The 13,791-nt window shown below is 39.5% G+C and overlaps 1 protein-coding gene across 4 annotated transcripts in view; it reads right to left on the bottom strand.

Moving 5' to 3' along the window:
• Positions 1-1,122: 1,122 nt before the first annotated feature.
• The window catches only part of LOC131471837 (RNA-binding Raly-like protein), a 52,357-nt gene continuing 39,688 nt past the window's right edge, over positions 1,123-13,791 (bottom strand). For all 4 annotated transcript variants that reach the window (XM_058648624.1, XM_058648634.1, XM_058648617.1 and 1 more), the window contains 7 exons: positions 10,022-10,097; positions 8,029-8,076; positions 6,175-6,368; positions 5,219-5,332; positions 4,832-4,989; positions 3,764-3,801; positions 1,123-2,769 (listed from right to left, as the gene is read on the bottom strand). In XM_058648624.1, coding sequence (XP_058504607.1) covers positions 3,769-3,801; positions 4,832-4,989; positions 5,219-5,332; positions 6,175-6,368; positions 8,029-8,076; positions 10,022-10,097 — 623 coding nt within the window. In that variant the 3' untranslated portion in view covers positions 1,123-2,769; positions 3,764-3,768. The remainder of the gene's footprint in view (positions 2,770-3,763; positions 3,802-4,831; positions 4,990-5,218; positions 5,333-6,174; positions 6,369-8,028; positions 8,077-10,021; positions 10,098-13,791) is intronic.

The raw sequence follows: 13,791 nt of genomic DNA, 5'->3' as shown, positions 1-13,791 counted from the left end.
CCCACAATATAAATGAATACAATCCCTTACATTATAATCCATGAGTGATTTATTAGCCTTGTGAAACAATGCCTGTGCAGAGTTGTGTACAGTATTCTGCTCAACGATGACAAATCACAGCTGCATCAAAGATCCTGACCCCTATTATACTCATAATTCAACCAGCGACTTCACAAGCTGGCGATTGATTCAGTTCATCACACACTGAACCATATTACAGCCCCTGCATGACAGATCATTGTGCTCAGTGGCTGCTAGCCAGTGATGATGCAAGCAATTATACCTGCAACCCTGCCAGTGGCCCTCCTTAACCTGTGAAAATGATGATCTGGTGCTAATGAAGTGAATGAATTAGAAATGCCATCTGTTGCTGCTCTGCCATCACAGTCTGGATTTTTCACAGGCTGGAGAGTTCAAGGGCACTGCATTAAAAAATTGGATGAATAATATTTTTTACAGCCAATTAGAGGATAGGTGTTATCATGTATACCAACTCTATAATTAAACTTGAATATGTGACATTCTGTCTCTTTAAACCTTGCCACGTTTTGTTTTGTTGATTAAGCAGTAAATTCCACACAAAATATAAATATTATTGTTAACACCGTACAATAAGGGTACATTAAAACACAAACAAGCCCCACAAGAACAATACTTACCATGTATTAACCAATGTTAATTTATTTGTGTTCTTGTGGGGCTTGTTTTGTGTACTGTTGTTTATTATTGCTTCTTGAGACCCGTAAAGGGAGAAGAGTCACAAAGAAGATTAATAAAGGGTAGTAATGGTTAATACATGTATGCTTAATTATAGTTAAGTAACCCTTGTTCCGTACTCCCATACTTTAATGAAGTCACAACTTAACACTAAGACTCACAAGCTTTAGAAATGCTTACCAAAGTGAAGTTGTGATTTTTTTTTTAGGGTCTATTATACATAGATGAAATGTCACGTAATTAAGGGAAACAAATGTTCAACTTTAGACACGGGGGAAAATACATTTATAGTTACATAAAGCTTTAATTAACTGTCACTTTAGAGGTATTACTGACATTAATAGTAGCTTTATGCACAACTGCGATTGAAAAAAGGACATATTTCTGAAAAGATGGACAACCGTGAAACAACCCATGTCTCTTTATTATTTAGGACACCGACTCCACACACATACACTTTTCTTTTCCTAGTGCTTCCTCACTTGGTTTCGCTTTGACCTGTGTGAATAACTGACACAGTTGTTTGAGCTCTATTGTCAAGGGATGCTTGATATTGTAGATTATTTGTGTACTGCAATATAGTAAAAATGGTAGCTTTACAGGCCCTTGCTTTATATACAAATTCATAGATGGATAAAATGATAGCTTGCTTGCTAGCTGATAGATTAGATAGATAGATAGATAGATAGATAGATAGATAGATAGATAGATAGATAGATAGATAGATAGATAGATAGATAGAACATGATTAAGTTTGCAGATATTAGTGTTCTCCTCCACTCCAGGGTTTGCCAATTTGAAATCAGATGACAAGAGGTGCTGCAAGAGGCAACTGTAATTATTCCTCTGAGAATAAAGTGTGATCAATCATTTCGCCTTTCCAATGGCAAACTGGAAACGGTTAATTTGCACTCAGCTCTGTCAGCACTAACTGAAATACACTTAGCTATTGCGTGTGTCCGTGCTCTTTGATTGTTCATTGTTTTGTCAGGCTGTTAATGTGTGTTTTCTCTTTTCATGTCATTTCATTTCTCTTGCGGTTCTGTTTTTTTCTGTTTTTCTAATTACTGTTTTCACGGTGTGGCACAGTTTGTTATGATTTGAGTTATAAGTCTTCGTGCCTTGCTGTCTTGCCTGTAAATGTAACAGGCTGTTCTGAATCATGTATTGATTTCATATTCTGTTTGTAGAGTCACACTGTTACACCGTTGTCCATGGATGAGCCTCTTGGCTAACCCTGGCACATTTACAAAAAATGTTTATCAATAAACTACATTTTAATAAATAACCCGTCTGCTTGTTTTTTAGTTGTTTGGGGAAAAAACACCACAACAACACTTCATTTTGTTGGGAGGACTGGGTTTACTTAAAAAATAAAAAGATAAATGATCACCTAAAAGCTAGCCACATTTTTTTAACATGCTGATTGTAAAAAATAGTAATCTTCCGATTAACATAAACATAATTTAACGGAGACAAAAAGTGATGTGCGTACAGCAGTGCAACGACATGGTGAATAAATGACAAACTGTACATTTCAGCAAAGTGTACAAACAAAGCAAATGGCGTAATTATCAGTGTCCCTCATACATTCATGTACAGCTCTCTGCCAGCATCGTGGCTCGTCACAGTTTTCAAAGCGAAGAAAAAGAACAAACAACAAACGTACATCTGCGGGACAACAAAGGAGGGCATCTCATGGTTCATCTGATTGATCACATAATCACATTTCTTTATACACAATACTGACCAAAATATATTAATCACACAATATACTGTATTGTTCAGATTTTTTCAGACAGCCAATCAGTTTGAAGGTTAAGAATCGCTCTTTGAAGTTGATCTTGCAGTAGTTTGGAGAATGTCAATAACCAGCGTTTTGATGAAGTACACATCACGAGCGTCACGTTCTGACGAGGCAAACAAGTAACAAACGAGTTTGGAACACCTGTCTTTGCTTTCCTTTCATTTCAAATGAACCTCCTTGATGAAGGAGGCTGCGCTGGTATCTGTTCCTCCAACTTGATCTACTGAAGGCTTCATTTCTTTAGACTTGGGACAAAAAAAAGGGACAAAAGAACAGAAGACAGACGTGAACATTCACAGAAAACAGATGTAGAAAAGACAATCTTCTGGACAGATGGGGATATGTCAGCTATTAAAATAGTCTAATCCCAAGAGCTCCTGATATTACCTGCAACCACACTGACAAATCCACCAGGACCCAAACAGCTCATTTTGTCATGAGCTTAATTATCCATCTTGTTGTGAAAAAAAGATTTCTGTTATCTGGCACTTGAGGACGGCGGGAAGAAAATGTCAGCAAAGAGGATAATTAAATCTCATAGCTATTTGTACACACAAAGAATTCCAGTGGAGATTTAAATATCGTTTTACGTAAAGCGTGGATGAAACAGAGTTGCATGTCTGCGGTGCTTCAGGCAGTCATCAGTAATAACTGCAGAAAAGCCGCCTCTCCATATGCCCACAGGTACAGAGAGCGATGCACTGAAACGAACAGTGGGGAAGATTAGACAGGAAGGCGATGATCGCTGTTCCTCACACTCTCACTCCTTTTGAAAGTAGAGGAAGAGGTTGCAGATTGTTTGAGCCACTGTTGCTGCCATCTATAAGGGCATCAAAACATGTACAAAGGGTATTGTGTTTGTTGCCAGACCATATCCTGAGCCAATCACATAGGGCGAAAGAAGGGGTACGCCATGGACCGGGCGACTCTCACAGTCACACCTATGGGCAAGTGTGCCAGTGTGCCAGATTGCCTAATTTGCCTAATCCACAACTCTGCATGTTTTTGGACTGTTGGAGGAAAACAAAGAACCTGGAGAAAACCCCCGCACACATGGGGAGACCTCCATGCAGAAAGGCAGCTGAGAGGGCTATAATATATAAATATAACATTAGAAGCCCAAATCACTTTTTGGCAACTACATAACTGCATGTTACTGTTTGCACTAGCCCTTTACGAGTATTTCAATAAGTCATATTTGGAATTTTATTGTGTAATATAAAACGACTAAAGACTGACCTTCCTCAGTTGTCGATGTCTGATATGTGGTTCTCTATCTGCAAGAAAAATACAGTTTTGATATTAACACAGACAAAGGAATTATTACAATTATAGCATTGTGCCACGTTACCACATCACCACCAAAATAACCTGCATCTCCAGAATATGCTTCCAAGTTCCAAACGTGTTGGAGAACCTATTACAGGGTGTCTACAGGTTTCATTTAAGACCTCTTTAAATGAAATTCAAGACCAAATGTACAAGGGAAATGCACAACAACAGTGAATATATATCCCTTTTAGGTACAAAGTGAACAGTAAAATGATGTGAAAGGGAAACACAAACCATTATCATTGTCCTACATGTTATTTATTTTGCAATCTTCTAAGAACAATAACATTAGACAATAACCCCCTAAAACAAATATCAAGATTAAATGCACACAATAGCACTTTTTCTTTAAATCGCCTTTGAGTATGCTGGACTTTGTGTTCAGTTGGTCCATGAGTAATTGTCGTTTCCTAGCCATTTGTCATTAAATTTGCATTTCCTCATCTCTCAAACTTATATTAACCTACAATCTTGAGTATTCCTTTTCCTCTCTAACTTTAATGCTGCAGCACTAACTAACGCTCATAGGTGCATATCGCCACATGTTGTACCGGAGTGTGTAGCCAGGATTTAAATAATGGTGGTTTAACAACATAGCACATACTGTACATTAAAACTTAAGATTAAAATGATCATTCTAGAGGACCATAGTAACTCACGGTGTCATTCTAATTTTTTTACAGAAAAAAATATTTACGACCCCATCCATCCATCTTCTACCGCTTTATCCTCCTCCGGCACTGTGCCAATGTAAGCATGGTTTTTAGCACTCCTGATGTAAATATAAATGCTCATTCTGCAGTAATGAAAACATTTATAGAAATAATGTTGCTTAAATCTTACATACTGGACCTTTAATATGGCTAGCAGACAGACAAATAGGCCAAAATATCAAGTGGTACAAAAGACTTGACTTCAGAGATGAGAGAACTCACTCACTAGTTGGCAGTGAAGAAAGCTACTTGGCCTGCTCACCATGTCACTGGTGCCTTCATCTTCAAAGTCGTCTTCACCACCGTCCGTCATCTCCCCCGCCTCCACCTCGGCTGCCCCCTCCGCTTCCTCTTCACCAGAATGGTCTGCTACATCACCATGGAGACGTTCACACATCTCCTCTTGTTTCCTCTGCATCTCTGGCAAGGGCGAGCAAGAACTAGCAATTAACAGCAGAACATTACAGATTTATTGAACTACGCTTTCTCTTAGACGAGACACTCTGTAAGCTTTTTTAATATATCTTATAGCCCTTTATCCTTTCCCCTTAAAGACCATGTGTGTCTTTTATGTCTATAGCTCGTGAGCAGTCTGTCGTTTACTCCTCCAGCAGACAGTCCTCCCTCCCTCCCCTCTGTCAAAGCTTACCCGTGTCGGAGCGATGCTGCCTCTCAAACTTCTCCAGCCTTCCCAGCAGTGAGTCGATCTTGGTCTTGATCTGTGACAGCTCCTTTTTGATCGTGAGGAGCTGGTCTGTCTTCACTGTCAGGACACATTAAGGAGGGTTCAAAAGCAAAGTAAATGTGTTGTTTCGACGAGTAGACAGACAGAGCTGCGGCAAGGCACTGTGCTTTACTCTGACCCGTCTCAAAGAGCAAGTTTGTCAGATATCAGTGTGAAATCGATGGAAGGGAGGGAGGAAAAAGAAGTTTGTACTGCCTCAATCATTCATATGTTTTAGCGTCTGCAAGTTGAAAATACATCAACTAACAAATAATAACTGGACAGTAACATTGCAAAGAGATTTTAATCTGAGTAATATCATTTTATATTTATTCGTATCTTCGCCACCGTCTTTGATCTGTGCCTGTTCTCCTGCTAATGAAGTATTTCAAATTGAACTGAATATCATAGTCAGCTGAGGGCAGTGCCACACGCTGTAAACATCTTATGAGGACGGTTATTTACGGTAATTCCCACATTAGCAGTCATTTTGAAAAACGTTTGAGGGAAATATCCCGCAGATACTTCACACTCCGCAGTGTTTAGCAGATGTGCTGGCAGCGTGTTGTGGGTTCATTGGAGGCCGCTCTGATTGGTGAGAATGAGTCATCTAGATGCTAAACTGCAGATAAACTGCAGCCTGGTGATTACTAGTCAGAGTCAGTTGAGTCATTAAACATACAGTAAGACATCGGAGCAGCTTTAAATGCCATGTTCTTGAATGTGGCAGAAACAAGTAGAGAAAACAAAGGTGGCTGTTACCAACAGTTTAGGTGTAATAGCCTCTAAATACAAAGGTTCAGATTACAGTCTTAACTGTTTTGTCTCCTGCGGAAAAACAATGAAGTCATTCAGGGACATAAATGGAGAAGAGAACATACGTTTAGTGCTTGTGATGGAGGAGCCAGCGTTGAGCGCTCGGGAGGAGGACGAGGAGGAGGAAGAAGAGGCCGAACAAGCTCTGACTGGAAAGGAGGACTTGGCTCTGCGCGTGGACGGCACGAGTAGGCGCGAGCGTTTGATGGGGATCACAGCCCGGGTCGGAGGCACGACACGACCATGGTACTCAAAGAGTCTGAGGACGCATGACAAAACACAGAAAAAATTTATCATGCTGTGTTTCCATCTTGGTACGGCTGGGTTTGGTACAGCACGGTACGGCTTGGAATGGTGACGTCGTACCGGTGCAGCGACAACTAACGGCGACACAAGAGACGAAAATAACGGACATCAGAACCTCTTATTTTCCTGCTGGGTTTGTGGCTGTCTGGCCTTGTTTAGACTGCTGTATTTTGGGCTATTATCTGATCAGAATCTGATCTTCTTGACCAACCGTTCACATTATATATTGCAAGTGATCCGATCCGATCTGCGTGTGTCCACATTATTGCCATTGTCTAGTCTCGTCTTCCACGTGGATTTCTATAGTCACAGGCCACGCCACGCAAAAACAAGCAGTCTAAACAAAATAAAGAAAATGGACGACAGAAGTCTGTGCCTGTTTCTGTCCCAAATGATTATGTGGAGCCACAGCGCAAACTCTCTACTGTCTACTGCTGTGTCGATTGTTTAACGTGCCTCAAATTAACTTCCATTTCTTGTTTTCATAATAGTCTCCCTGACAAGTAGACGATGTCAGTCCAGAAGACACTTTGAAATCCTATCTGAGGGACCGAGACGTTTCCAATTGCATGGAAACCACCGATGTATGTGGTTTGAATCAGCATTGGAACAATCTGATGTCACATGTTTTTTTAAGCTGTCCAGGCTGACAAAAAAAATCAAGCTAGATACAATCTGGATATGCTTAAAAATCGGATTTGGGCTGCAGTGTAAACAAGACGTCAAGCTTTGTCTGAGAATAGATGGGATATTGAGATATTTACACGGATCACAAGGGAGTGACATTTTTCTGTTGCACCATCAGCTGACTGTCGGTGGTGAAGCTACACGTACCGTAGCATTTTATTCTGGCCCAAGGGAAGAGAACCGAAGAATGTTGGGCCCGGTTATTTTGGTAGCATTCCTAAAAATAGGATTCAAAGTGAGAGGGCAGTCTGGATTCATTACAGGTAGTGAACAGCAGTTTGTTACTGTTACTCCCGCCGAGCCTAGATGTTGTTATCTGAGCAACAAGAAACCTTTAAAAAGCACCTAATAGACAAACAGCAAAAGATGCCTGAACAATAGCGGCTCATACTGAACAATGCCACAGCTAGTCAATCAAATCCCGTTCCCTTTTGCCGACGCGATATCAAATTGCCAAAATAGCAATAATGACTGGAAGCAGAAGGATTCCACTCTGAGGGAAATTGCAAAGCAGAGGAAGTAAACAAACCAATGAAAATGTCAGAAGGAAGATGCATTCTTTGCCTTGCTAGTGCAAATGACCAGCCGGGGGAGTATCTGACATTCAGTACTCGTCTATGCGGATAAAAGCATCATTAGTAAGCCCAGCGGAGAGTAAAAAAACTGCTATGACATTCATTATGGCTATGATAATGTAGTTACTTTGCCTCAGATGGAAATGGGGCTATTCTGCTGCAAACTCATCTTTATCTAAGGAGCTGTCTTGAAAAGAGAGGAGGGTGAAGGGCAAAAATGAGAACATGGAGATTGAAGAAGGCGGCTGACGTTAATAATAAACTAAAAACAAACACAAAGACATACTTTACACCCTGACTTTACTATTATATTATATACACCAGTGGCACCAGATGATCCCTTGTACATACCTGCTGTAGTAATCATCTCTGTAGAAGTCATAGTCAAACTCGTAGCCACTGTGAACATAAAAAAAGAAAAATGTATTTTATTTATTATTTTATTTTTATTTTGCTTTCTTAGAGTTAGAAGAAAACACTCCTGAGGCCAGTTAACTTCAGAAGCTTACAAATGAACACTTTATAGCCTTTATAACATTCCGTTTGCTTTTTATCTATGATGGTTTATGTGCTAGAATATTAGGTTATGTGCCGAGCTGACACATCCAGGATTTGCAGCACAGAACATTATCAGTTGATTCACGTAGCTCTTGCTCTTACCTTAAAAACATGTCTCCTTTATATATAATATTTTATTCAGGTGTTTTTGCTCAGCGAAACCATCTCACGGCTCTATTGCTTCACATTTAGTCTGCACACGTGGGGTGGAGTGGCTCAGTGGTTAAGACCCTACCCTGTGTGCAAAAGACATCATGGTCGCAAGTTTGATTCCACCCCTGGCTGATTGTACTCAATTCCATTGTAAGTCGCTTTGGATAAAAGCGTCTGCTAAATGACATGTAATGTAATGTAATGTAATTATCACACGAGAGGCGTTGTTTGTTTGTGCCGTCTATCTCTCCCAAAATATTTGACTAACCGTAAAAAAAATAAATTTTGTTAATATAGTGTTTAGTGGATTTTCTGTGCTTCACATTGAACTTGAAATTGTCAAAAAAAAACTAGTGAATATGTAAAAGCAATAAACACAAAATTGGTGGTTGGTGCTACAATGTAAGCAATATCCTATCTGCACAAAAACACAAATGTGATTGCTTTATATATGAAAATATATAAATATTGATTTATCAATGTTAAATAAAGTTGCTGTATATAGACAAAAACCAAGCGTAACAACGTATGGCGCTTTTCCACGATACAGTTCCGGCATGGCTCAATCTAGATCCCGAGTATTGTATTTCCATTACTGTAATCATAGCACGGCTGCATGAAACTGAAGTGACGTCGTTTTATATGTGACACACAAACTGGTGACTTGTGAAAGCAGTTGTTTTTGGTGAAACTGAATCATTAGACTCAGTAAATTCAAAAGATTTGTTCACAGAATCGTTCAGTACTTCCTGCATTACCGGAGCACAGACTCCATCTGACACAGTCACTGTACTGAAATATGGCAGATGGGGTTGTGATGCGGCTCGTGATCGACGCTTCCGGCAGTGCTGATGCTAAATACACCAGACTCCTCTGTTAAATGTTGAAAAATTTTAGACATTTCCTTGCTAAATGTTGGAGATTAATACACGTTTTCAGGACCTGGTTTTGGGTTGATTCTTTTTTCGGACGTCACGCTCATGACTCTTCCAGTGATGACACTCTCTGTCCAATCAGTCTAATGACGCCACATATAGCATCGTTTCAGCCAGAGCATGTATTCGTGCTGGAACTGTGTTGTGGACAAGCGCCATTAATGTCATGTTACAAATTAAATGTTAGCGCAATTACATAAATGTACATGAAGTAAGAGTATGACATTACAATTCTGTTGTTGTTCTGACCTGGATTTCCTGGGTATGAGCCAATATGATACTAAAAATCACTAAAACTAAAAATCCAATATATCGTATGCTTCACTATGACTGTAAAAATGTAAATTTTTGCTGAGTCATGTTGCAGGCTGTATATGTATTTGTTATACTGTTGGAGAATGATGTCTTTGAAATTGCTCGGTACAAATGTGTCATTAACAGCTTCTAAAACTCAACAGCATGTAAATTGACTGACATCAGTATCGCTCAGTATCGGAGTTTGTGGTATCGGTATCAGACATGAAAAAAGTGGTATCTTGTCCCTAGAATTTTCCTAATCGGGAATAAATGTTTCCCATGATGTCTACACCACACAAATGAATAATATTATGAACACATATCGTACGAATGTGCAGAAGATAAGAAGCAGTTTCAGAAAAGGAATATGTAACGAAAACAACAAAGAAAGCCACACAGACCTGTAGAGCGACGACAGAGGCCTCTTAGAGCCCAACTTAGGCCTGTATGGTTTCGGCTCTCCTGCCATGTTGATGTCTGGAAACAAAGAAATGTTCATCATGAGAGAGTCTGACAGCACAGATGAGTCTGGATTGCTATAACTCTGCTTCTTTGTGTGTCAAAAGCGTAATAAAGCTGTCAGTTGTACGGTGACCTTCTTGGCAATGTTTACAGCTGACGTAATTACTCCATCAATTCTGATTACTTGATAAATCTATCTATGACTGAGTCAAGTCACTACATGAATGCTAAACAATAGCTGTAAGAAGCTACACCGCATACAGATTACAGACTCCACCACGGAGATACCAACTTGAGCTTGTAATGGCCTCACGCAACCGCTGCTAAAGCTTTAGAGTGTACTCATACAGAAAGAGGAATTGGGATTTTGTCCAAATCGCTCCCACTAAATGTTGCACCCATCGAGATATGAGAAATGCTTGATTTTAATAAAAGCAATAGAATAGACACTTGTTATTCTGCAAGTGAAAATGTCAAAGTCACAATAACCACATTTACTGGACAAAAGTGGCAGATGAAAATCACACAAAGAAACTTTCAGCATTCCAACTTTAAGAGAGGAGGGATGGTGCAGTCAGAGGAAGAGCATTACTGATAAATGCTCAGGCATTCATTCCCCAAAATCACTTCTCAGACAAGGACACGTCAGATAAACTTCCCTCTCGCAGTGTATTATAATTCTGACCTCCAGGGTCACCTCGCTGAAGATGTTCTTCCATCTTAGTAAAATGGATTTCTCTCCAACTTTGTTTGACACTGGGGCTGAATCTTTGCGGTAAAACTCTGCAGAGACACGGTTGATGTTCTCAGATGAGAGGCCTTATAAACAATGCAAGAGGACGCGTCATCTCTCTTTACATTTTACATGATCTTGCTATAGAATGATCATCGGCAACTGCTGCAATAAAACACACGTGCATGATTACGCCCAGAACAGCTCATCTAAGTGCATCAACTATACACTTAATGTAAAAAGGACACATGCAAAGTCTTTAAAGTTTGCACGGGTGAGTTCTAAGTGAAACAGAGTCAGACTTCAATTTAACAAACAGCACAGAGCGAAAAGGATTTCAACCTCAACTGGAGCTTTTTAAGGAAATTGACATTCACAGTAAAATCAAGGCCCTTTATAACGTCTGCAAAGTTTAAAAATAGGTATTAATCAAGTTGCACAAAGGACATAAAGTTGCTCTTTGAAGCACAGAGTAGGCACAGTCTGTTCTGCCACGAACTTACTTCATACACGACCTCAGCTTTTTATGCAGCGCTGAAAAAAGAAGTGGATTTTTTTAGAAACAGGGGACAAAGACGAGCTGAGGAAGATCCGGCGGGAGCTAAAGAGGGAGATAAGCGAAGGCAAAGGTGGCTGGATTTAAGAGAGGTAGCGCAATCCTGGACTAACCTCTGGACTTTGCTGAGGAAATAGGTGAGGAGGATTGTAGCAAAGCTAAGATCTATAATGGACAACACCTCTCCCCCCTTAAGCAGCTCCTTCAGCAGCAAACAGTGTAGGACGGAGCGCGTCCACAGGTCCTTCATCCCCACTTTTAGAGTCACACATCAACACTATCAAACATTCATCTGGATGTAATCTAAGCATACTATATATTTTATATAATCAATGAGTAAATGATATATACTCAATAAGATGAACATTTTACAGAAACTTGGATTTGTGGTGTTTGCTGCCCAACACAACTTTGACTGTTGACACATTATACACATTATATTTGTGTTCCCTCATGGTGCACCCAATAAGTCACATTCATGAGGGGAAAAAACATGTCGATTTTTATTTATAGGTAAAATTGACCTTGACCTTTGACCGCCAAAATCTGATCAATTCATCCTTTTGTTCCAGTGGACATCAGTGTCACATTTCAAAGAATATCCTCAGTATCAGTGTCTCCCAGTGTTTCGATTATGAGGACCCACATTTTTTTTAAAGATGGCAAATGATCATGACCCGAATCACAACCTATATCATGACAAGGGCAAATTTCTTCCATGATTTACACCTGATATCATTTTGAATCTTTAAAACACATGCACAAAAATCTTGTTTGGGGATCCCAAAAACAATCAACAGTGACCCATCTGTGGGTCCCGACCCAGACAATGGGAACCACCGCTCAAAATGTTTCTTGAGATATTGTGAATGGGATGACCCATAATATGAAGCCCCCCCCCAACTATAGATATGTGTTGTTGGTTAAAAACAGAAATATCATTAATACATTTCAATTTTAAAGGTCAGTGATTCCACAATAATCTCAGCGACGTGAGAGACAAGAAATGAAGGAACTTGGATTTCCTGTTTTGAATTGCATTCACATCTATAGTTGAATTGCCAGTGACATTGCACTTTCACAGCCCCATGTGGTTTAAACAACAAGTTAGATAAAAAATAATCTGATTATTAAATAATTACAGTCACCTTATCTCTTGCTCCATCTCAATCTAATTTCACGATACCCGTGTGTGAAGTATATGTGAGGAAGAGGATGAGGATGAGACGTCCCTCTCACGCCTGGAGCACGTAAGAAGGAACACAAGGCTGCCTGTGCATTTTAGAGTTCATTTTAAAATCCTTTCATTTGTTTTTAAATCCCTAAACAGTCTTGTCCAGTATGAGAAGTTGGTGTTTATCTTTTTATAGTTTTATCGCATGACTTGTTCATTTGTGTTTTATTTATACTTTCTACAGTATTTTATTGTTTTATTGTATGTTTTATTGTTTGTTGTTAGGCCTATGATGTCATTTTTTTTATATTTTATTTGTCTTATTTTTCTCTGATGTACAGCACTTTGTTTCAGCTGCTGTTGTTTTTTAAAGTGCTTTATAAATAAAGTTGGATTGGATTGGATTGGAGAGAGAAAATTATCTAATTTTGGAATAAATCTGCCTCCTTTGAAGAGTCTGTAGCTGAAACTATACTTAAACATCGGTGATAATGGTCAGTATTTTCACAGGGGGGTCTTTTTCATGGCAGACATTTTGACTGGTCACTTTAGGAAAAGCTAAATGATGGCTGAGCTTTAACTTCCTCGGTTTCCGGCTGCATGCTGGCTCACTGTCACACTGTCCTATATTTATACTGAACACAGCCATCATGAGTGTTTGATGCAATGTCACGACGACACTTGGGCAGAAAGCACAGAATCATTGACTGAGTTCACTTCAGTCTTCAAAGAGAAAAAGATGAGCTCTAACTTTACTTTTTTATTATTATTATTATTATTATTATTATTGTTGTTTTAAGGCCCTTAGGACAAAAATATAAATCCCCTGCAAATGCATTAGTGGACTATTTGAGTCATCTGCATCCCCCTCATGGCTTTTCCTATTACTGACAGTCTTGCCAAGAGCATGAGTGCGTTAAACCAGGCTGGTATCAGTGCATTCAGTCTGTCGTCTTGTCATCAGTGCTTTACCTCAAACTCAGCTCAATCAGCTGAGAGTGTGGCTCAAGGTCATACACAAAAACACAAACAAATATCCCTGACACACAGACACACACACACACACACACACAGAAGCTGGCAGTGAAACAAAAAGCAAAAATCCCTGTCTGAAGAATGAGTCTCTATTTGACAGCTTGGAAAAGTTGCACAGATAAAACGTCAGCTTTGCATCGAGTGTACCGGGGATTACACCGGAGAGAAAATGTCATGACACTTCAAGTGTTGCAGGGGTTGATGATGAAAT

Source organism: Solea solea, chromosome 1 (genome assembly GCF_958295425.1).
Source record: "Solea solea chromosome 1, fSolSol10.1, whole genome shotgun sequence".
NCBI lineage: Eukaryota > Metazoa > Chordata > Actinopteri > Pleuronectiformes > Soleidae > Solea > Solea solea.
Note: the sequence above shows the minus strand (reverse complement) of the source record. Positions and strands in the feature narration are given on the sequence as shown.